The sequence below is a fragment of the Etheostoma spectabile genome, chromosome 3 (genome assembly GCF_008692095.1).
Source record: "Etheostoma spectabile isolate EspeVRDwgs_2016 chromosome 3, UIUC_Espe_1.0, whole genome shotgun sequence".
Lineage (NCBI taxonomy): Eukaryota > Metazoa > Chordata > Actinopteri > Perciformes > Percidae > Etheostoma > Etheostoma spectabile.
The window spans coordinates 22,408,780-22,429,926 of NC_045735.1; the positions used below are offsets into that span (position 1 = coordinate 22,408,780).

Here is a 21,147-nt window from a genome sequence, read left to right on the forward strand (position 1 = left end):
GAGAGAGAGACAGAGAGATAGAGAGAGAGAGAGAGAGAGAGAGAGAGAGACAGTCATTCCGCTCCAGTTAAAGATGTCAGATTAATGATAAATCATCCCATTCTTTGGGACTCACAGACCTTTGATTTTTTTTATTCCACCCAAAAACCCAAACACCACTGAGAGGCTATAACACGTTTTATTGACAGATGAACAATAAGCCACAGAGCTGATAGAAGTCTTTTGTGATATGATCCATTCAATAGAACAGGCTTAGCAGCACGGTTATACAGGCAATTCAACAGAAAACAACTGTGGGGTTACAAAAATATCAAAATACTTTGCATAAAAAGTGCTTTAGTAATAAAATTACAAAACATACACGGCTAGTAGCTTAACTGCAACATATTTTCTTTTCTTTATTTTTTTTCCACAATACCATCAAACCACGTGTGACATTATGCAACACATTACATTTAGTTTGTTGTTTTTGATATATTGCACTGGGGTGACATACAGTAAAACAGCAAGCTGAGGGCATTCATTAAAGGAAAAATATAAAATAATTTGTGGGAAAAGGCCTTCCTGTCGAAGTGACACTCATACAGCCATGTATAATATCTTTAATTGATAACATATACTGATATATTTACTTATGGTATTTCAAAATTATTAGATTTTTTTAATTTTACAGCAGATAGCTGACTCCTATTTATTCTAGCAGAGCACTGTGTTCCTGAGCCAGCAGGAAAAGGTGCTCTGTCTTGCATGTATAGAAGCAGAGGAAACGGGAACAGAGAAAGTGCTAGCTACACACTGACGATCTTCCTCGCTACATTTAATGCAACATAAGTGGTCATCATTCTGTGTATGAAATGCAGAGTGAGATTTTATTGGCACACAAACAAGATGATAATAGATATTTGGTCAAAATGGCACCCTGGTAGCTCCTGGAGCTGTTTAAAGTTCCCTGCAGGGATTTTGGCCATAAACTCAAATCTAAGACACATAAGGAGTACTTTTCTTCAAAAACAAAAAAATTGACTTTTAAGTTCAGCAGGCTTATATTATACAGTAAGGTATCCCCAAAAACTACTTGAAATGCTCGACAGTATCCCTTTTGTATTGTGATCCACAAAGCCAAACTGATACTGGGACCCCTAAGAGGCAGTTTTTCCCTGATCCTCGTACTGAGGGAGTGTGGCAGCTGCTGCAGTGGATCATCCGGCCCAGCTCGGACTTGAATGTGCAAGTGTTTGTGGCTTCACTTGCGTCGACTGAAGATGCTCTTCTTGCTGGAGCTCTTGTCTGCAGTGCTGAGGCCGATGAGGAGCCGAGCCTTCTCGTCCTCCTCCTGTTGCTGCAGGCTGTTGTCCGACTTCCCTTCAGACACCTTCCCCCGCAGGTCTGACCCGGAAGCCGGCTTCAGGCGCAGCTTCTCCTTTATCATCTGAGCAACCAGGAGCAATAAGAACAAGTTCAGAAACACAGAACTTTTCAATGTCAGGGCAAATGTATATTGTTTCTACTCCTAGTCATTCTTGGCAATAGTAAATCGATTTTAACAACTAACAACACACTTTCTACAAGGAAGGATTATTTTAAACTGTTGAAAGAAATGAACATTAGATCAGGGTCACAGCATAACGTGGGTTTCAAGCAGTGATCATCTGATGGGAGAGGAGAGTCAAAGTCATAAATGTTGGGTACCTGTGCTACAAGTGCTTTCCGGCTGTCTCTTTTCACAGCCATGGCAAAGTCAAGCCACGTCCAGGTATTGTTATGGTACTCCAAACAGGGCAGAACCAGGTTTAGGTCCTTCCAGTCCACGCTACTCTTCTCTCCCTGAAGAAGGGGGATTTAAATAAAGTCAAACATTAGTTTGTCATTGAAAAAAAGTCAATTAAACTTACAATAATTTATGTGTTTTTTTTGCCTTTTGGACATCAGAAGCAATCTGGAAAAGTCTTTTAGGTTAAAAGGGTGAACTTGATAGCAAACAGTTACGGAGCAATTATCCTTTTCATTCATCTGGAGTTATGTGTGTGTGTGTGTGTGTGTGTGTGTGTGTGTGTGTGTGTGTCCACCTGGTGGATGTAAGTCACTCTCTTTTACCTCGGTTTTTGGTTTCAGAGGAAAATATCTTGCTCTTCAGCTGCTAAATGCATCAATATGTTCACCAGCTAGTTACTAATATTGTCTGTCTGTTTGGTGCTCAGCAGGTAGAGTGGAGTAGGTTTACCTTATTCATCTGTATATCTGTGCATGTATACACTGTTCGATTATATACGGTTTGATTATATATTGCTCCTTATGAGGTCATAAGGAGCAAGGTTACCTCCCCTTTCTCTGCTTTGCCCGTCCAGAGAACTTTGCCCATTCATGAGAGACACATACTAAGGAAAACTCATTGTGGGACTGGCTATAGTGGCTGTAATTCTGCACCAAGGCTGAATCTTGGGAAGGAGACTTCAGATATGTTATTAGGGGACCACTAAGGTCTATATAAAAGAGACTTCAGATATGGTATTAAGGGACCACTAAGGTCTATATAAAAGCATCCAAAGATCACCATGTCATGGGACCTTTAAGTTACATGCGGCACAAACATAATAGAGCTGAGGGAAACTGCAGTCGGGTGATGAATCATTGTCGGTTCCCAAGTACACGTGACACCTGTCACATACTGTATAAGTAGACATCAGATGCATTGTCCAGATATTGATTATAGCCAGTTGAACTAAGGTGTCTACATACTATATCCACCTGCACATTAAGCCAATAAACACTAGTATTTTAATACCTACAGTATATTACATAATTAGAATTTTATATCATTTAATTTTAATCTTTCATATTTCTTTTTCTAACTCTTATTTGTTACTCTTAATCTAATTACAATTCTTTATTGCACACTAGTCTTTGTAGCATTTTATGCTATGCTGCTTTTCACTGTCCCTTGTTTATACAATATATGAGCAAGTGATGACTAAACATTTAAAGCAAAAAACTGTAATTGCTGCCAAAATAAACAAATATATAAAAGTTAATAGACAAAATGTAAGGGCGGGCATGAACATGATAATTTTTCACAATTTAGGGATAGTTTTGTATCAATGACCTGGGCTCTTTTAAGAATATAACAGAGTTATCATTTTCAGTCTCATTTGCATTCAAGGTCATTATCCGTAATAATTAACAGGGGCAAAAAAATAAATAGCAGTCAATACAGAGCTCAGTAACCCACCTTATAGCTGACACAGAGGGGCACTTGGGGAATCTTGATGTAGATGAAGGAGTTGTTCATAGCAGCTCGCTCCTTCATCTTATCAATGTCATCAACAGGATGCTGGTGGGAGCAGATCATGAAATGCAATTACATTTCCTTTATTTTATTATTTGTGACATCAGAGGACAAACAATCAGAAAGCACCAATACCTCTGGAGGTTTCCTAAAAGACCTCCTGACCCCCGCGGTGCGGTTCAGTCCCTGGGCGACACCTTTGCTGGGGCCCATAGCACCCATGGTGTCCTCTGATGACTGGCGAGGCTTAACAGGGATACCTGTGACACAAACCCCATCAGCACCGTGAACTCTGGGTGACTGCACCCTACACATTATATTCCCTCTGAGTCTCTCTAAAACATATCTCAAGGTCATATCCAACGTGACAGAGCCTTTTAATAGCTCAGAGGGATTATATAACACAGTAATGGGCTATTCAATACCACCCACACACAGACATAGACAGAGACACACGAGAAATTGGAGACAATTATAGATCTGATAGGTATAGATTACAGGCTGGTGACCCCACAGAGACATTGAAGACTGAGCCTACTACTCAGCCTACTGCTGTCATACTGCCACTGTTGACAACAACATACCTGTAGTAACCAATCTGAACTTGTCTTCCTCATCAGTGATCTCTTCCTCCTCAACATTTCTTCCTGGGAAGAAAAATCCCATCATCCTTTTGAAGAACTGGTACATCAGCTGGATGGTGAGTGGCACCACGTTCACCTGATGATGGAAACAATCACTTGAATAAAACACAATCCAAATGTTTCAGTGAATGTGGTGGGAATGTGGTGGGATGCAATGTTCTAACCCTAACCCTAACCCCTTTACCTCAAAGTGTTCCTTAACAGAGATTCCTCCAACAGGGGGGCGCACTTTACTGAAGATACGCAAAGCAAACTGGCGCCCCGACTGGCAGTTACTCTGAGGACGAAGTACAACCTTAAAAAGAAGAGGGACTCCATTTCATCCTCAGCGACATCACAGAACAAAGCTCTAGGTCAATTTTGAGTGATGATCATTCTTTGATATTTAACAGCATGTATTATTGATGATATGAACACAGTATGGACAACACCACCGCGTTAGGTGAACTTAATGAGTCCTTGGTCATACATGCATCAATGAAACTTTGAGTGTGCATGCAACACTGAATATGACACTCTGAAGAGCCACTGAGTGATCCCATCTGGACAAACAAGATGGAGTCAACACAGACGTCAAGTCTTGTCACTCTACAAGCACTGTACATACCCTCACACGCTGCACAGAGGAAACCAGGCAAAGAGTCATAAATATCACATATTGTAGGCTTTGGAGAAGAACGTTGACAACTTCAGAGTAGTCAGCATCAAAAGGGTGTTTAGCCATGGATGTCAATTTATGTTGTTTTATAACTAAAGTCTAAAACAATTTAAGTCAAATGAATGTGCCTTTTCATGTCAATAACTATAAAAACATTAAAGTCACATTGACATGAGAGCCAAATGTACCTTGTATGCTGCGTTTGGCAACAGGTTGTTCATTGTGAACCACCCTAACTCCAAAAGATGCTCCGCCGTGTCGTCAGACTTATTCAGCTGTGGGATGAAAGTATTCACAGTCACCAACATGTACCATCAAGCAGCGATTAAGCATAATATTGGATGTGTCAGGAGTAACATATCATATGATTGTGTAGTAAAGAGAGTTTTTTTGCAGTTAAATAGGACATGTTATATATTCCTGTTATCTTAGGATGGTTCTACAAATACAGAATGCTGGAAAAGAGTAAATAAGAGCTCCAGAGGGAGGCAGAAGAAATGATTTTTGAAGTGCAAATTGTACCCCTCATATCCTGGTCACAAACTTTTCAACCTCCTTCCATCTGGTAGGTGATACCCAGAAGACACAAAGACACTTTCTTTCCCCAAACAGTCACTCTGTTGAACGCTCAGAAATAGCCCCCACCCTTACACTGAACAAAGTGAATTAACACTGTTCTGCTCCTCTGCTCAGGTACATTTTCAATCTCTTAATATTAATATATTACCATTGCACTAAACTGCCTTGTACTAAATTAATATTTAAATCTTAAATTTCAGACCATACTCATATTGCACTATTCCTTCCCTCTCTTCAATTGTTACTGTATATTTTTTGTAAATTTTTAAATTCCATTGAATTGTTGCACTGCACTGTGTTTATTCTTATATGTTAAGTGAGTGTTGAGAGCTAAGATTGAAAAGAGTAAAATTCCTTGTTTGTTTGTGTAAACCTGGCCAATTAAGTTGATTTTGATTCTGGTGAAAGACAATATGAAAGAGGACAGACGATTTACTGGGATTTCAGGTAAGTTTTTTTTACTTTGGAAGATGGAATGCGATGGAAGCGACTCGGCTGTCTTGTCTGCAACACATTCATCCGCGCTCACCTTACTGTACATAAATCTCTGCAGCTCCAACTCAGCAATGCCAAGCTGGCCGTCCTCTTCGGTCAAACACCATCGGGCCTGGGCAAAATAGATCTCCGTTCTTCTAACCACACTCACATCCTCCGGGGGCTTACGCAGCTCCAGCTTGTTTGCTCGTTGTAGCTGGAAGTCCTTGAAACACCTGAAAGACAGAGAATATATATTTAGTTTGACTTGTGTGCCATATCGTCTCAATACTGGATGTGACTAAGTGCTGATATATGACCTGATGAGAATGTTGAGCTCTTCACTCTTCATCTGCATGTCGTTCTTCTCCTGGTTCAGCTGGTTCTGCAGTCTTGTGTTGATTTCCATCAGTTCATCGCCGTTCAGTTCCTCCGATTGTGCCTGCAAGTAAAAAAAATCAAAGCACGGTGGCCCAGTGGTTCGCATTGCTGCCTCACAGCAAGTAGGCAATGCAGAGTTGGATCCCTGGTCTGGGCAGGGCTTGTTAAAAATTAGCCGGCTGGCTAACACTGGCACATTTAAAGAAATGTTGATGAATGTGCAATGTCCGCATAAAAAAATTTAAAAAAGGAGTGACGCACCCTGATGTTGGAGTAAATCTGTTTCTCTAGGCGTCTAATCAGGGCAAGGTGCTGCCTGACTGCCTCCTGGAGGTGCAAGATGCTGCTGCGCTGCTCTTCAGGGTTACTAGAAATTTCCAGCTGGAAACGCACACGCTGCTTTTTCTCACTGTGTTCCTACAAGTATAGTAGATAAAGAAAACACAGAATAAGCAGAGAAAAAAAATTGGTAAGGAGATGGGAAAGGTTTTGTAAATTTAAGCCTACCTTGCGTCTGGGCTCCACGTGTAACAACAGGTTGTTGACAATATCCAGGATCATAGCGTACTGAACAGGGTTAGTGGATATCTCAAGATCATGGTGAATGAGGGTGAAGGTGTCCACAGCCCCTGTTAAATCAACAAAATAAAATTCTTAAAGCTCATGAATGGGGATTTAGTAAAAACAATCATCCCATCCCCCTCCCCACCCGAAATTGTTAATGAAAACGTAAATGTTCCCCTTCCAGGATAGGTCTTGTTCTGTTGGAAATTCCGGCGTATGTCACTCTTTTCCGCCGGATGTCCATTATCTTCCTCTTTCTTTGTTTTGCCGTTCTAACCTCCGGTGGATTATGAGGACTATGGTTAACTGCTCCTCAGATCTCTGCAGGGTAAATCCAGACAGCTAGCTAGACTATCTGTCCATTCTGAGTTTTCTATTGGACGACTAAAACTACTTTTGAACGTACACACGTTCCAACAAAACAAGTTTCTTCCTGAGGCTATTTTGCAGCGGTCTGGCTCTGCTGAGCGCTTAGTGCCACCCAAGACAATTGTGATTGGTTTAAAGAAATGCCAATAAACCAGAGCATGTTTTTCTCCCATCCCAGAATGCAGTGTGGACTAGCCAGACCCTCCTCTAAAGCGTTGTGCAGGAAGGTCTGGCAATGTGAGACTAATGATAACGTACTAAGCTGCCCCTTTTACAAGAACCCAACATTCTTCTTTGCAGATTAACTATGTACAGTATGACATACCAGCCTGTTTTTTCAGTAGGTCCTCTTTCTCGTGGTTATTCCTCAGCTCTGGCGGTTTGATCTGTGTGGCTAGCTCTGGGTTGATGTCGTGACTGTAACTGATGTAGTGCATCCGGCAGCTACAACGTGAGATGATGCGCTGAACCTGCTGAGAATCATTCACCTGAGCTGGCTGGTTCCAGTCTACAGACACAAAAAAAAAATTTAGAGGTTGTGTTATCAGTGTCCTTAAATGCATTTCTCCATGTGTTAAGGAAGAACAATCCGGTGTTTGAGAAGTGATTTACCTGTAGTGGTGCTAACCATCCCTCCCACAGCCTGGCCACTCTCCATCAGCTCCAGCACTGAGTCTAGGTTGCGTTGCCTGTGTTCCTCTATGTTTTTAACCTGAACACAACATAGCATGATGAGAAGAAAATCAGAGTAGGAAATGCACTCCACACAGATGAGTTACTATAAAGGCTTGGTTGTGATGTTGTTGTTAAATAGTTAGTTTTCTTAAAACCAGGTGTGTTATACAATAATACAGAGTTAGCAATGTTATTTATTATCTGAAATCATTTTACCCATCCGTGCCTTTAAGCTAGCCTAATGTAACTATAAAGCTGTGCTTACCTCCAGCCACAACTGTCTGTCCTCTTGCTCATATGGGTTGGGCTCCATGGTGGCAAAGTACTGCATGCCATCCAGCAGACAGGTCCAGGTGGTTTTCTGCTTCAGGGTGTCATTGTACCAGGATGGGTGGTGCTCACACTGAAGCAGCTGAGCCTTTGCTGCAGACACCAACACACAGCCTGCAGTCTCTGTGCCACGCAACATCATCTGGGTAAAGCAAAGAACAAAAAAACAACCAGATTGACTTGCATTCAACCAGCATTTGGAGAAAATCTTAAATAGAATCTCAGTTCTTTTAAAGGTCAAAGAACACATCTTTGAGTTAAAATGAAAGCTTTAGGGACATGCTATACTTTCTTAAGTTGGTGAAAATAAGTCTCTCCAAGGAAGGTCCAATACGTTTGTCAAGGTCTGGGGCCCCTTTTCTCAAGTACATCAAGAACACTAACTTTTAAGATACATCAACCTAATTGTGGAGGGCTAAGGTGTGGCAAAGTTTTTGTTCTTTCTTTTTTTACTTATTAAAAGGTACAGGTACATCATAGGTACATCATCAATGTGTTAAATTAGGAAAGTGTTTAAACTTTCTGGAGGGCTCTTAAGAAGCCATGTTCTATAAAGAGGCATATACTATGTGTTTAGTGTTTTTTGTGTGTGTGTGTGTGTGTGTGTGTGTGTGTGTATATATATATATATATATATATATTTGGTTTATAGTTTGTCTATTTTCATTTTCTTGTGTTGTTTTGAATATATTTGGGACATTATAAAAGGTGATTGTAATTGTCTTAGATGCAAATGTTGTATAATTCTGCAAAAATCAATAAAAAAAGAAGAGGAAAAACATCATGATAACAACAGAACTGGAGTAAACAAGCTTTTTAAAGTGACATTCAGTAGGAATTTACATTTGAACAAAGCAACAACTAGAATTACCGCCTTGCGGTTGTATGCTTTGGCCTTGCATTCACGAGAATAGGACGAACGGACAGACAACCTGCTATAGGGATAAAAATTAAGGCAGCTACCTGACAGTTGACTAACTCAATAAACCAGTTGCGATTATAGACATCGTCGGTCTGACAGGCTGCGATGCCACACAGCTGGTCGCTGACACCTGAATCCTCTTCTGAAAACACCACAAACTTGTCTGTTTCCTCAATCAGCTTCTGGAGCATTGATGTTCCTAAAAAATGAAGTGGGGAAAAAAGAGGTTAGTGGGTCTTAAAAGACTCTGCTGTTGTCTTTCTCTTTGTCAATCTATTTCCTCACCTTCATTTTGACTTTTTTCTGCTCGACTGACGGTGGGAATGGCTGGTATGGTCGGGGCTGTGGGGGTAGAGTAGTTTGAAGGAGAGCGCTTGAGCTTCTTGGTCAGCAGCTGTGTGTCTATCCTCAAACCCTTCAAAGCTTCAGTAGAGAGATTTCTCTTCAGCACAGAGGCCTTTTTATAACCGTCGTAAAGCCCAAAGGCTATGTTCCTGTTAGTGGTGGTCCAAGAAGCACGCAGGTCCACCAGGCGCAGTTTGTGAGCGTAAGAGGCATTAGTCTCGTCTGTCTGGTTCACCTCCTGTCAGAAATATTCACAAAAACGCTTGATTAGGAATTCATTGACAATGAAGAACAAGCTATTATTGCAGCTACCTCTGGGCTTTTACCTCCTCCATGCGGTTGCTCTGTCGCTGGTAGCTCAGAGAGGACAGGCTGAGCAGGTGAGTCTTCTTCACCTGAGCGTTGATCTGGTGGTCGGCTGTCTCATCCCAGGTGGAGGCCATCAAGTGAACAGTCACCTGAGACAGCTCACTAACCATCTGAGTCACATTCCATTCAGAGATCAGCCTCCTCATCACAGTGCCAGCTGAAAGACAATATAAAAACACACACATGCATCTAACTACTTCATGTTCTGTTGAGAGACTAAATGAAGACACCTATATGTATGAATCATGTACCCTGTGGAATAAGTCTCTGTGCCCCTCGAGTGAAGACGTGGCCTTTGTTGCACTCCACTTGGATACCTCTCTGCTGGGCGAAGGAGGCCCAGTAATGCACCTGAAGGACACACAGTATAAAGACATTTATACATATGGTAGATATTAGGTGTAGAGAAAGAAAGGGGTGGAACTCAGTAAATTATCTGTCAAAAATCAAGGTATAAATTGTACTGTTGTAGACTTCATGAAAAAAGATATACTAGATTTTTAGTGGACTGTTTCTGGAAGGCAGCCAAGAAAACACGTACTTGTAGTTGTGGGAATGCAGCTGTGTAGGACATCTGTTTGTAATGCTGACCCAGCTTCTTACGGATAGGCCTGAGGCTGTGGAAGAGCTTGCCTCTGCAGATAGGTCGAGATACACCCGTCCATGTGGCCCAGAAGTTTTGCATCCAACGCAGAGTGCTGCTGTACAGTAGTATTCTCGGTTGGGAGGGTTCTACAAATAAAAGAAGATATAGTTTGCTACAGCAAAATACATTTAGGATACTGGTTTTCAATGGCAGTGGGCTTATCTTAGGTAGATGGAATATCTAACAGAGTTATTGTGCGTACCTGTGCCACAGTGCTGGTTCAAGTCCATGGTAATGGAGGGGTTGAGGTTCTCAGAGCGAAAGGCTCTGTAGGAGTCATGAGGTTGTCCTGAGGTCACGTCTGCAACGTTCTCCGCACAGCAGATCATTACAGCATGGTGATCGTGGGGGTTGCCATGGCAAAGCCATTGGAGGTCAATGGTCATACATAGGTTGGGCAGGTGTAGAAAACAGATATCATCGTACCTAGTTTGGAAGAAAGGCACTTGTATTACTGAAATATTCTCTACGAATATAGTTAAAAGTTGCATTTAACGGCTATTTTCTACTCTGATGCATCCACTTACTTTGATGCTGTCCTGACGTTTACATCCAAATCTCCTTTAAAAACAAACTGCCCAGGGTTCCAGTCAAAGTTCAGCTTATTCCACTCCCAGTGCAAGTTTTCTGTAGTGTTGTAAGGGTCCTGTAAGAATGCAAGAATCATCTTTATATTAGATTTGGTGATTCATTTTGCTTTACATCACAAAGCTCTGAGGGAGCAGTATATGCCATGAACCATACACCCAGTGACACACTTGTCACACTTGTAAATGCCAACTGACACAAAGTTATTGATTTGTCACAAACATAACTCTCTTAACATCTTATCTACTGGAGGTTCACAACAGTTGAGTTTGTTAGGTGTATTTTGGTTTACCTCTGTAGCCAACTGATGAAGATTGGCTTGTTCAATGTCCATAACCCAGCGCCCATGCAGAAGGAGACGACTCTTGTCCCACCAGGCCAGAAGAGGTGAGGGATCAACTGTGGGTTTGGTCAGCAAGTCAACGGACTGGCCAATCAAAGTCCAGGCAGGGTCCCAACATGGCCCCCACACAATAGTGTACAGAGAGATGTTTGCTGCATAAAGGAAATATTCAGAGAGATATTAACTTACAAAGAGTAAACCTCACATAACCCAACAGTAAGTAAGCCAAGTAAGCACACCTGGGGCTAAATGACTTTATGCCTTGATTTTAGGACAAAAAATAATGTAAAAAAAAAACATTGCAAAAGAATACAGAGTGAGACAGTGACAGCTACTACAACATTTTTCAGATAACTTATTACTGCTTTTCTACTGCGGGGAGAAGCAACTGCACTCAAGCAACCTTCATACTTTCCTCGGTTATACTGGGCTTAGCTATTTAACTACATTTATCGTTACTCATAAGCAGGGGTTCTCTGTTCCTTTGTGCCTGCAGATGCTTACTTCAACTTTTTAACCTCTGTTTTGGTCACATGAATGGATATTGTATATTCAAAAACTGACTTGGCAGGCACAATGACGTGCTGTTTATATCCGATAGGAATGGATTAACAGACTGAGGATTGTGCTTGTAGAACAAAATGGTTGACAACAGCATGATTCCCATAACTCACATTTGAAATCATAGTAGAACTTGAGGGGTGGCATATTCCTGTGGACCGTCACATCTCCCCATGGCGGGCCAAGTGGGACAATCTCTTTGCGATGAGCCCTGGCCTGTCCATCCTGCTCTGTCCCAATCAGACGTCCTGACAGATCCCAGTCCCGGATCTCAAACAGGTAGCGAGGGTAATCCCGAATTCTCACTGGCAGAGTGAAAAGTCAAATTATTTTTGTAGAAGTAAGCTAAAACTGTGAGGCCTTTATTTACATGTTATTTACAACTTAGTCTCATCTGAATCCTGTCTTATATCTGCAAACTGTTGTTGTAGATTTTCATCAAACTTACCCAAAAATGCAGCCAGTTTAAATTTGACAGCACGGCACCACTGGACCACTAAAGGTAGTCCATCTCTGGGGAAGGGACTGATCCTGTCGATGTCCCTCAGCTGCTCTCTCACCTTCTCTGGCCCATGAAGAGAGTGATCAGCCAGGGCTACTATCTCCAATTCTGACACAGTCCAAGTCAGCAGGGACTTCCTCATGGGTGTGTTGGCGTAGAGGCGGCGGGAGCGCTGGATGTAGATCTCAATGTGCTTTTTCTCCAGGGAACTATACAGCTCTTCAATCTTTCTGGCAGGGAGAAGTTCTCCATGTTGCTTGCGCAGATCTGCCACCTTCTTATCCAGAAGCTGAAGACGCTTTGCACTTTCCTTACTCTCATCCTTCATAAGCTCATAGTTGTCTCGCAGCTTGATTTCAAAGATGTCATCCAGGAAGACAAACGAGAACAGGCCGATTTTGAACACGAGGTCAGGAGGCAAACGTTGGACGGCGGTGGCTTGGCTTGGGGAGCGATGCAGAGTCTTCAGCCACTTCTGCACACTGATGGCCATGTCAAAGGTGTTGGAGAAGTCGTACTGGTAGGGGAATTCGAAAGCCAGAGAGGGGCAAGTGAGGACCCAAACACGGTTGTGAGGAGTGGTGAGGAAGGGGAATGTGTCCCTGTGCAACTGCATCTCAGTCAGCTCTGCCTGCATTTCAACATCTAGACCTTTAAAGGTGACGATGTTGTTGCCATCAAAGTTAAAGATCATGGAGGGTGAACGAATGTGCACGGAACCAGTATGCTTGGAGACTGCGAGGGCTTCTGTGTGCAGGAGAATGTAGTTCTGCTCACTAACATGGGCTATCAGACGAGTGCAGGCCAGTTCAACACGCACACACAGCTCTCTACGCTGGCCTGAAGGGATTTCACTCTCTATAGGTTTGACTAGACTGTCCTCTCCTTTCTCTCCGCAGAGCATACGCCAACAAGCCTGAGCTTCACTCATGTGCTGATATAAGATCATGTGGTCAGGTGGCGTCCATTCCACAGTAAGCTCCTCTTCACATTGAACCTGATTAAGACACAAAATGGGAATATTGACACAAGATATTTGTTCTGTCCAGAGATATAAAACTGATGAAGATCTGATTACCTGTAAGGTGGGGGTGGTGATGTAATAAGAAAATGCTATCCTGGTGAGTTTGAGCAGAGGGTTGGGGGTTTGGGAGGCAGGGCAACATGACTCCATGTTCTCTGTGAGTGCTTTGATGGCTGACAAGCTAACACCTTGAAGAGACACCGTGGAGCTCTCTGCAGAGCTCTGGACTTCGACACTGTCCATCCTCAAAGACACGGCGCCTAAAGAGAACACAAAAAAATAAAAGATGATAATCAAAAGGTGATGATAGTGACTGATGACGGAAAAGGAGAGAATTTTGTGTATAATGTGGTCTTCAGCGATAATGAAGATGCAATTGGGGCATTTCTAAGAAGAAGGCCAGTTACTTTTTGGGCTAGTTCTAAAATGTATTGCTGCAACACTTTTGGCCATGTTTTCTTTTCTCTGACCAATGTATTTGTCATATTTATGATGGATTGACAACATCGCAGAGGTACTGTATATGGTGACAACTAGTGATTACGTTTGCTAATATTTTCTCTCTTGATTGTTTTGACCAAATAAAAAGATGCTGATCATAGATTTTCTAAGGCCCAAGATTACATCTTCAAATACATACATTTGTTCAACAAATAATCCAAAACCCAAAGAGATTCAGTTTACGGTTATGTGAGACAAAAAAAAAAGATCAAAATATATTACAAAAAACATGATTCAAAACAGTAGAATTAGGGCACGGCTATCAGGTACACTATAAATAAATCCTTAACAGTAGAGTTGATGTCCCACATCGTGAATTACGGAAACAAGCCATGCAACATTCTCGAATACTCTGAAATATCTTACCTGCTAGATTAGACACTGTGAACACATTAACATCTTTCAGACAACAGTCCAGTTTGAACACCAGCTGTAGTTGTGAGGAGGAAATATGGTGGACACTATCGTGACTAGGGGGAGACACTGAGGCCACATCTGGCAGCTGTGGTCCCCTATCACAAGGAACACAGATAACGGACAGCAGGCGAGACAGACACAATGCACAGGTCTCTGAGAGCTCCACTTGAAACCCTTTCAGACTGGACTCCACGTTTAAACTCGGAGACTGGGTACTCAACTCCATGTGGGGTCGGTTGAAACTCCCCTGGGGGGATGAGATCAAAAGTACACATACATTAGCCTTCAATTATGCCAAACATATCCTCTAACTAACTAACTTAGTTAATAAAAGCAAAAATGAACCATAAAAACATACAATAAAACAAGTTATACTATTTAGTTCTCCTACCTGAAGAGTGAGCGAGTCTAAAATTAGCGCTTCTCCCCACACATGTTTACCAGGAGGGTGGGGTGCTTGTTGGATATGAGACCCCTGACCCACTCTCCACCAGAAGTTGTCCAGGGACAGTGAGGCACGCCGGTGCACACTTTGGGGGCCTGTGCTCTCGATGTCAACTTTAATATCAAGAAGATGCTGCAGTTCTACAAATACAGAAGGTACAAGGCATTATGAAACACTATTTTGAAGTAATAGATTCAGAGTTGCTGCAGCATAGAGCTTTAAGATGTTTTCCCAAAAAAACAAAAAGCCAACTGGGACATAAAGGAGTACAAGTTAATGTGTAATCTTTAAAGGGCACTCTAAGAACAGAGCTTATCTAATCTTCTTTGGCATGTTTGGAAAAGAACTGAGCCTAAAGTTGCAGACAGAATAAAACGTTTTACTGAAGGAAAATGTGTTGTAACAATAGTACAAGACTTGCACATGGTGTGAAGTAATAACATTAAGTGCAGTTGCTTAGCACAGGCTCTACTTTAACACAACAGTGTCCTCATTTCACGTTGTAGCAATAACATCATATGACGTTCACCTGCCTTTCTCAGTGCACGTGTGCAGCATGTGACAGACCTACAGTACCTGCACTGGCAGAAAGGAAGCCAAGAGCAAAAGGCGTTGTGTCTCCCAGCTGAACAGACACATTAACGTTTGACACGGACGAGGTGATCATCACAGGAGCATCCAGGTGGGGGAGGCGCCTGAGGAAAAGGAGGGTGGGCAAATAATCTAATGGACTACACCACACAATAACATCATGGAACCACACGATACAGAATGAGTGATGCGCAAACACAAACATGAATAAGAAACAGAAGACAGAAAAAAGGCATTAGAAGATTTTTTTTACCGCAGAGGGTGACTTCTCAGACAAAACACAAATATTCATTCCAATAATCACACACATCCAATTATTCCAATAAACTTTTGGAGATGTCACAGGAAGTATGTGTGTGTTTTAATCTCCGCCCACCCGGGGTATTAATTGCCATTCAGAAATCTAAACCTTTGATTTCCCTTTTGCAACTTGCCTTTTTCTATGTGCTGCCTTCCTGTGGATTAGCTGTTCCCATGGAAATAGATTTAGCCAATGGGAGAACTCCTGGTGACGGTAGTGGATGATGCAAGTGTTGACCGTGAATGACCCCGAGATGTCAACTGATGTAACCTAAATTTAGAAAAACATAAAAAGGCAAAGTCAAAATAATGTCAAATATGAGTCATAGACATAAGAAGCTTTGTTCTTGTTATGTGACCATCATCTTCCTCACCTGCAACGCTGTCTTCAGTGTGTTCACACACAGGATTCTTTGCCTACTTTGTGAGAGGAGAAGTCCATCTGCCAATTTAAAAAAACACAAAAAAAACCACAATGTGTTATTCATAACTTTCTCCTTCTTCCAACCCTGCCTGTGCATTGCATCTGGCACCCAGCTGTCCACTAACCCTCTAGAAGGAGCTCCAGGCTGCTGTGGGGAAAGCTCAGCTCAGGAGTGAAGCTTTTAAGAGGAAGCTGCTCATCGTCATGTCCGTAGCAAACTTTTAAAGACTTCAGAGTCCAGTTCAGGTGTCTGCGCGGACAGGGAAAAAAGCCGTACAATGTTGAAATCAGTAGGTCATTCAAAAGGGAATCAAATTTAGCAAATCAACTACTGTGTATATAAAATGTTGACTCACCTTTTCTGGCTGTGCATGGACAGAGTAACATTTGTATTATCAAATTCCACATTGACTTTGTGGGGAACCAGCCGATGAAACCGCTCCAACGTTGCAGTATGGATGAACTCGATGTTTTCATACTCTGAAAGGAAACGATAATGCAATTAAATCAAAAGGATATGTATGACACCATTAAAAAAATGCCTATCCAAAAAGCATGGAAAAAACACAATCACATTTTAGTTCAACAAACATTTTGACATTGTGCATATGATATTTTTCTGAATGGTGCACAGTGTCTATGCCTACTCTAAAGCATATGTATGATACCTAACGTTTTAGTTATCTGTCTGACAACCTAAGAATATGTCACTTCCTTTTTTCCCAGTTTTTATTGTGTCTTAATAGGCAAAACATCCTGTACTATCCAGTTTTAATAACAAATTTATTTAATCTGTCATCCACTGAATGAATCTCCCAAAAGACCTGCAGATGTACAAATAGATAATGAAAACCATGAAAAAACACACTTGGTATACCATACCAAGTGTGTTATTATTTTTATTTTTTTTAAATAATTGCATAACTTACACGTAGTTTAAACTTTAAATCTATTTATCATTAAGCATGTGGACATTTCAGGCACCTACAGAGGTCAATAAAGCTCAATGATGTGACCTTGTCCTCATTTTCTTGTTGATTAGCAGAACAGCCAAAAATATCATAGATAACCCAGATCATCCAGGTGTTTTAGAACAAGCAGAAGCTCACTGGTGTAAAGCCAGTAGAAAACAACTAGTAGTGCCGCCACGGTTAACATTCTAGCTAGTGGGCGCCCAGATAGCTCAGTTGGTAGAGCAGGCGTCCATATATAGGAGGTTTATTCCTCGACACAGCGGGCCCGAGTTTGACTCTGGCCATTTGCTGAGTGTCATTCCCCCCTCTCTCTCTCTTTTCACGTCTTCAGCTGCCTTGTCAATTAAAGGCCTAAAATGCCCAAAAAATAATTTAACAAAAAAAATCCTTCTAGCTACTTGTTGTGAGTGCACTAGTACAGAGAATTCACTTGGGCAATAAAGGACAAAAACAGCAATTAGTTGGACAAGCTGTGTTTTAGAAACTGGTTATACAAGTTGGCATAGCCCCTACTCACACAATACACCTAACTTTCCAGATATGAGCTGAACATCCAAAGGATTGCTATCGCTAGTTTGTTTACTTAGATTATACTTTGCATTGCTCACCAGATGCATCCTGAATGCTCTTTTTGGGAGACTGGGGCAGTAGGAGTTGACTGAGAAATAGTCCCTCATGCAGCTCTGCTAGAAGTGTCCTCACATTCAGGGACAGACAACCTGGCTTCATCTCTGGTAGGCTCACATCTCCAGAGAGCAGCAGGCTCAAGGCCACTTCAGCCAAACATATATCCTACAATGGAGAGCATGTCAGTCACACACATTAAATCACAAGTTTTCTGTTTCAGGGAAAATAGAACAACGTACCAACTGACTGCTTTTAAGCACTTTACTGATTAGCTGCCCAACTGAGAAGTCCCACAACAGCCTGTAATGAAAGATTAAAAGTTAATAACATTGTAGCACAATCCTTCTTTACTTTTCTATTAAATGTAGTAGTTAAATCAGATCAGTGGCAGACCAAAATAACAGATAGACAGAGTGTGAACTGCGTAGTTACCTTTTACTTTGGTGGTCAAGTAACAGGGTGATGCCTGTAATGGTCATGTGCCATAGAGACTCTGACAGTCCCATGTTCAATACCATCACATTGATCGAGCTGATGTGGAATGACAACAGCTAAAAAAACACAAGATAAGAAGTGAGATACTTTTTACAAGTCAGTTTAGCTAAATATTTACTAAAATGAGGCTCCATACTTGTGACAGAAATCGTAGGGTTGTGGGGCTGACTGAAATCTTCTCAGACTTTTTTCCATGGCTCTTCTTCACCAAAGGTCTGAGTGGTGCTTGCAAGTCAAACCTAACTCTGGTTTCACCAACACACAACGCCAGGTATCTCCTAAAACACGAATGCAGTTAGCGGGCTCACATAACAGAATTAAGAATTTTCATACATTAGGATTCCAAATCTAGATTTGCATTGGTGAAAGATTTTATCTCAAACTATCCAACCGACAAAGATTTGACTACTTACGGCAAATCCTGGTTTAGAAGTTTACTTGAAATCCATATTCTGTCAATTTCCTGTCATAAAAACAGCCACTCACTGTTATGGTATAATAAGTCAAAAAGGACCCATGACATGTTGACAAAACAAATAAAATTTGTCCTGGCAATTACTGAGCTGAACATGTACACCTGAAAGAGAAATTTAATGAGCTCACTACATAAATGTGGTGTAATTTTTTACCAGAGTATGCTGGGGCTGAAACTGGATACTAACTCCTTGGACAGAAAACAGCCCGACTGATTTGATCTTTAGATCTGCATTGAGTGCAGTCTGGAAGAATCGAACAGCCAGGGTGCATATGAGCCACCTAGAAACAAAAGACAAAAGCAGACATCTTTGATTTTGCAAATAAATGTTCATAAAGAAAATATCTGATATAAATCTAAGGGAAATCAAGGGCACTCTGGATTTAAATCTTAGTCAAACTAAATGTTGTCTACAGAGTATCATTTTCAATCAAATATAATGTTGAAACACATTTCTCACCTGAAAATGACACATAAGACAATCCCAAGCAGAAGGATTAGCAGGAAGGATATCAGCAAGAGAGACATTGTGTCCAAAGTTGTTCACACCCAAATCTCGGACATGAGCCTGGCTGCTCCTCAATCAGCTGCTGTCAAAGAGGAAGAGGTGTACATCTCACATTCAGTACTACAGTAACAATAACTACAGTTTAGGTGTGACTGACTGGTTGCTAGAAAACAACAATCACTAACTTGTCCATCACTGTAACAGGCTGAGGCAACATTTGCTATGCAAATTCGTGAACGTTAGTTGTGTGTTGTTCAGCTAACAGTTAACAGCTAGCCTCACAGTGCTAACACTGCTTATTACAAGTGTAGTTACAACCCGAACATGAAATAGCACGTAATGTAAGCTACACTTTATCACTTAACAGTGTGTGAAACCGTTAACGTTAGCGTTAGCTACCTAAACTAAGTCCATGTTAACTACACACTAGTGGCAAAACAGTGGCTAATTGTTGCAGCGTTAGCCCAAAGTGATCAAACGTGAAATAGTTAAAGACGTTTGACGCCGCGTAATACAAAAATCAGTAGGAAATCTGCGCTAGCATTGTAGCAAGCTACCGCTACAGCTAGTTTAGCTAGCAATGCTGCGAGACAGGTTGCTACACAATTTAGCGTTGTTTTTGGTAACTACTGTAGATGTATTTAGCTTCCGTTAATTGTCAAGGTTACTTACCCTGACATATTCACAGTACTGTGTGTTCGCTACAAGGAGCAGTTTCATCTGACAGTTAACTCTTTCCTCAGAGTAAACACACTCTAAACTGGTCCGCCCTGCTCTGCTCAGCTGGCAACTCTCTCTCTCTCTCTCACACACACACACACACACACACACACACACACACACACACACACACACACACACACACACACACACACACACACACACACACACACACAATTGACTAATTGCATCTACATCACACACTTTCTGTTTATCTTTAATATTGGTATTTATATTATTTTATTACAAGTACTTACTCTTCAATATTTATGGTCTCAGGTTAATATAATTTAAATTATGCTACCGACTCTTGCTTCTTTGCTCTAATTACACATTCAACTTAATTTTTAACGTCACTTACACTGCAATAATGTTTCTCTTATCATGGCAACCGCACTTTAAAATTCCTTTTGTTTGACGGCATTTTACTTACTCAATCTACCATATTTTCATTGTCTATTTCTTGCCTGTATTTCTTGCCTTGTATTTCTTTCGTGCTTACTTGTTTGTGTGTTATTGTTTTTTTTGTTTTTTTTTGCTGTTGCTGCTATGCCGCTACTGTAACGACAGAATTTCCCCGTCGTGGGATGAATAAAGTATAATCTAATCTAATTGGTGAAAAGTAACATTTATTTAAACCAGATAAGTACATCATGTATCTTTGCAAATGACACGATTCAGTGTAACTCAACCACATGAATAAACGTTTGCTAATAAATCATACTGAATGCATTTATTTGCAAACGCTTAAAACATGATACTGCATTTTACAGCATATAATTTATGGTTAATACCTGAAGCTAGATTTCCAAAGAAAAGCCAAAGGGTCCCCAAACTCCTAAATGCTCCAGGTGAACTGCATATAATTGGGGTTTGGTCATTTGATTGCCTGCAAATTTTTGGAATTTTACATGGTACATATTTTGAAATAAAGTTATAATCAAACTAACTAATGCATAGGAATCTTGTGGCCAGGTAGTAGCTCAGTCCGTAGAGGGTTGGGAACCGGAAGGTCTCTGGTTCAGTTCCTTTTACAGACCAAAGTACAGGGTGTTTATTGGTGGCTGAAGAGATTCTACTTCACCTCCTGGGCACTGCCAGGTGCTGACATCTCTTCATTGGTGGCATGAATAGGACCTGAGCATGTGTGTGTATTTCAGGCCTGTGTGTAGTGATTACTAACAAAACAGAGTGCAAATTGTAATTTCCCCACTGGGGATCAATAAACAGTATACATTATTATTATTATTACTACTCCAGTAATTAAATGCATTAATTAGTACATAAACAATACACAGACGATGGGTGGTGAAGGGTCAACAGGGGCTCAACAGCAAAAATCTTTCAGACCTTTGAAAAAATAAGTTGCACCAATATGACTTTTTGCCTACATCTCTGTATTATTAATAAAGA

General features: G+C 41.2%; 1 protein-coding gene and 2 long non-coding RNA genes across 7 annotated transcripts; 1 reads left to right on the forward strand and 2 right to left on the reverse strand.

The window, feature by feature from the left end:
* Positions 1 to 159: 159 nt before the first annotated feature.
* LOC116678043 (protein KIAA0100) lies at positions 160 to 19,899 on the reverse strand. Of its 5 annotated transcripts, none has more exons than XM_032508156.1 (41): positions 19,687 to 19,899; positions 18,967 to 19,096; positions 18,661 to 18,787; positions 18,445 to 18,494; positions 18,168 to 18,309; positions 17,969 to 18,087; positions 17,776 to 17,836; positions 17,518 to 17,701; positions 16,292 to 16,415; positions 16,061 to 16,185; positions 15,886 to 15,953; positions 15,646 to 15,782; positions 15,197 to 15,315; positions 14,567 to 14,760; positions 14,125 to 14,422; positions 13,312 to 13,517; positions 12,180 to 13,230; positions 11,845 to 12,036; positions 11,120 to 11,322; positions 10,767 to 10,885; positions 10,442 to 10,665; positions 10,135 to 10,325; positions 9,845 to 9,944; positions 9,551 to 9,750; positions 9,165 to 9,462; positions 8,921 to 9,078; positions 7,893 to 8,099; positions 7,565 to 7,664; positions 7,278 to 7,460; positions 6,527 to 6,648; positions 6,281 to 6,436; positions 5,959 to 6,080; positions 5,694 to 5,874; positions 4,774 to 4,860; positions 4,535 to 4,543; positions 4,112 to 4,222; positions 3,868 to 4,003; positions 3,419 to 3,543; positions 3,227 to 3,328; positions 1,690 to 1,824; positions 160 to 1,429 (listed from the first exon to the last, which is right to left on the reverse strand). In XM_032508156.1, exons 2-41 carry the CDS (start codon positions 19,032 to 19,034, stop codon positions 1,244 to 1,246), a joined length of 6,720 nt encoding a protein of 2,239 aa, XP_032364047.1. In that variant the 5' UTR covers positions 19,035 to 19,096; positions 19,687 to 19,899; the 3' UTR covers positions 160 to 1,243. The 5 variants fall into 5 exon arrangements, with proteins under 5 accessions (XP_032364047.1, XP_032364033.1, XP_032364035.1 ...); XM_032508142.1 differs by having other exon boundaries at positions 15,197 to 15,351; XM_032508144.1 differs by having other exon boundaries at positions 15,197 to 15,351; positions 18,967 to 19,093; positions 19,687 to 19,813.
* LOC116678102 (uncharacterized) lies at positions 6,259 to 17,231 on the forward strand. The gene is made up of 3 exons (XR_004329172.1): positions 6,259 to 6,271; positions 7,108 to 7,112; positions 17,103 to 17,231. It is a non-coding gene; the product is annotated as an uncharacterized LOC116678102 (long non-coding RNA).
* Positions 19,900 to 20,343: 444 nt separating the features above from the next.
* On the reverse strand, positions 20,344 to 21,137 carry LOC116673190 (uncharacterized). Its single transcript, XR_004327779.1, has 2 exons — positions 20,987 to 21,137; positions 20,344 to 20,716 (listed from the first exon to the last, which is right to left on the reverse strand). It is a non-coding gene; the product is annotated as an uncharacterized LOC116673190 (long non-coding RNA).
* Positions 21,138 to 21,147: the final 10 nt, after the last annotated feature.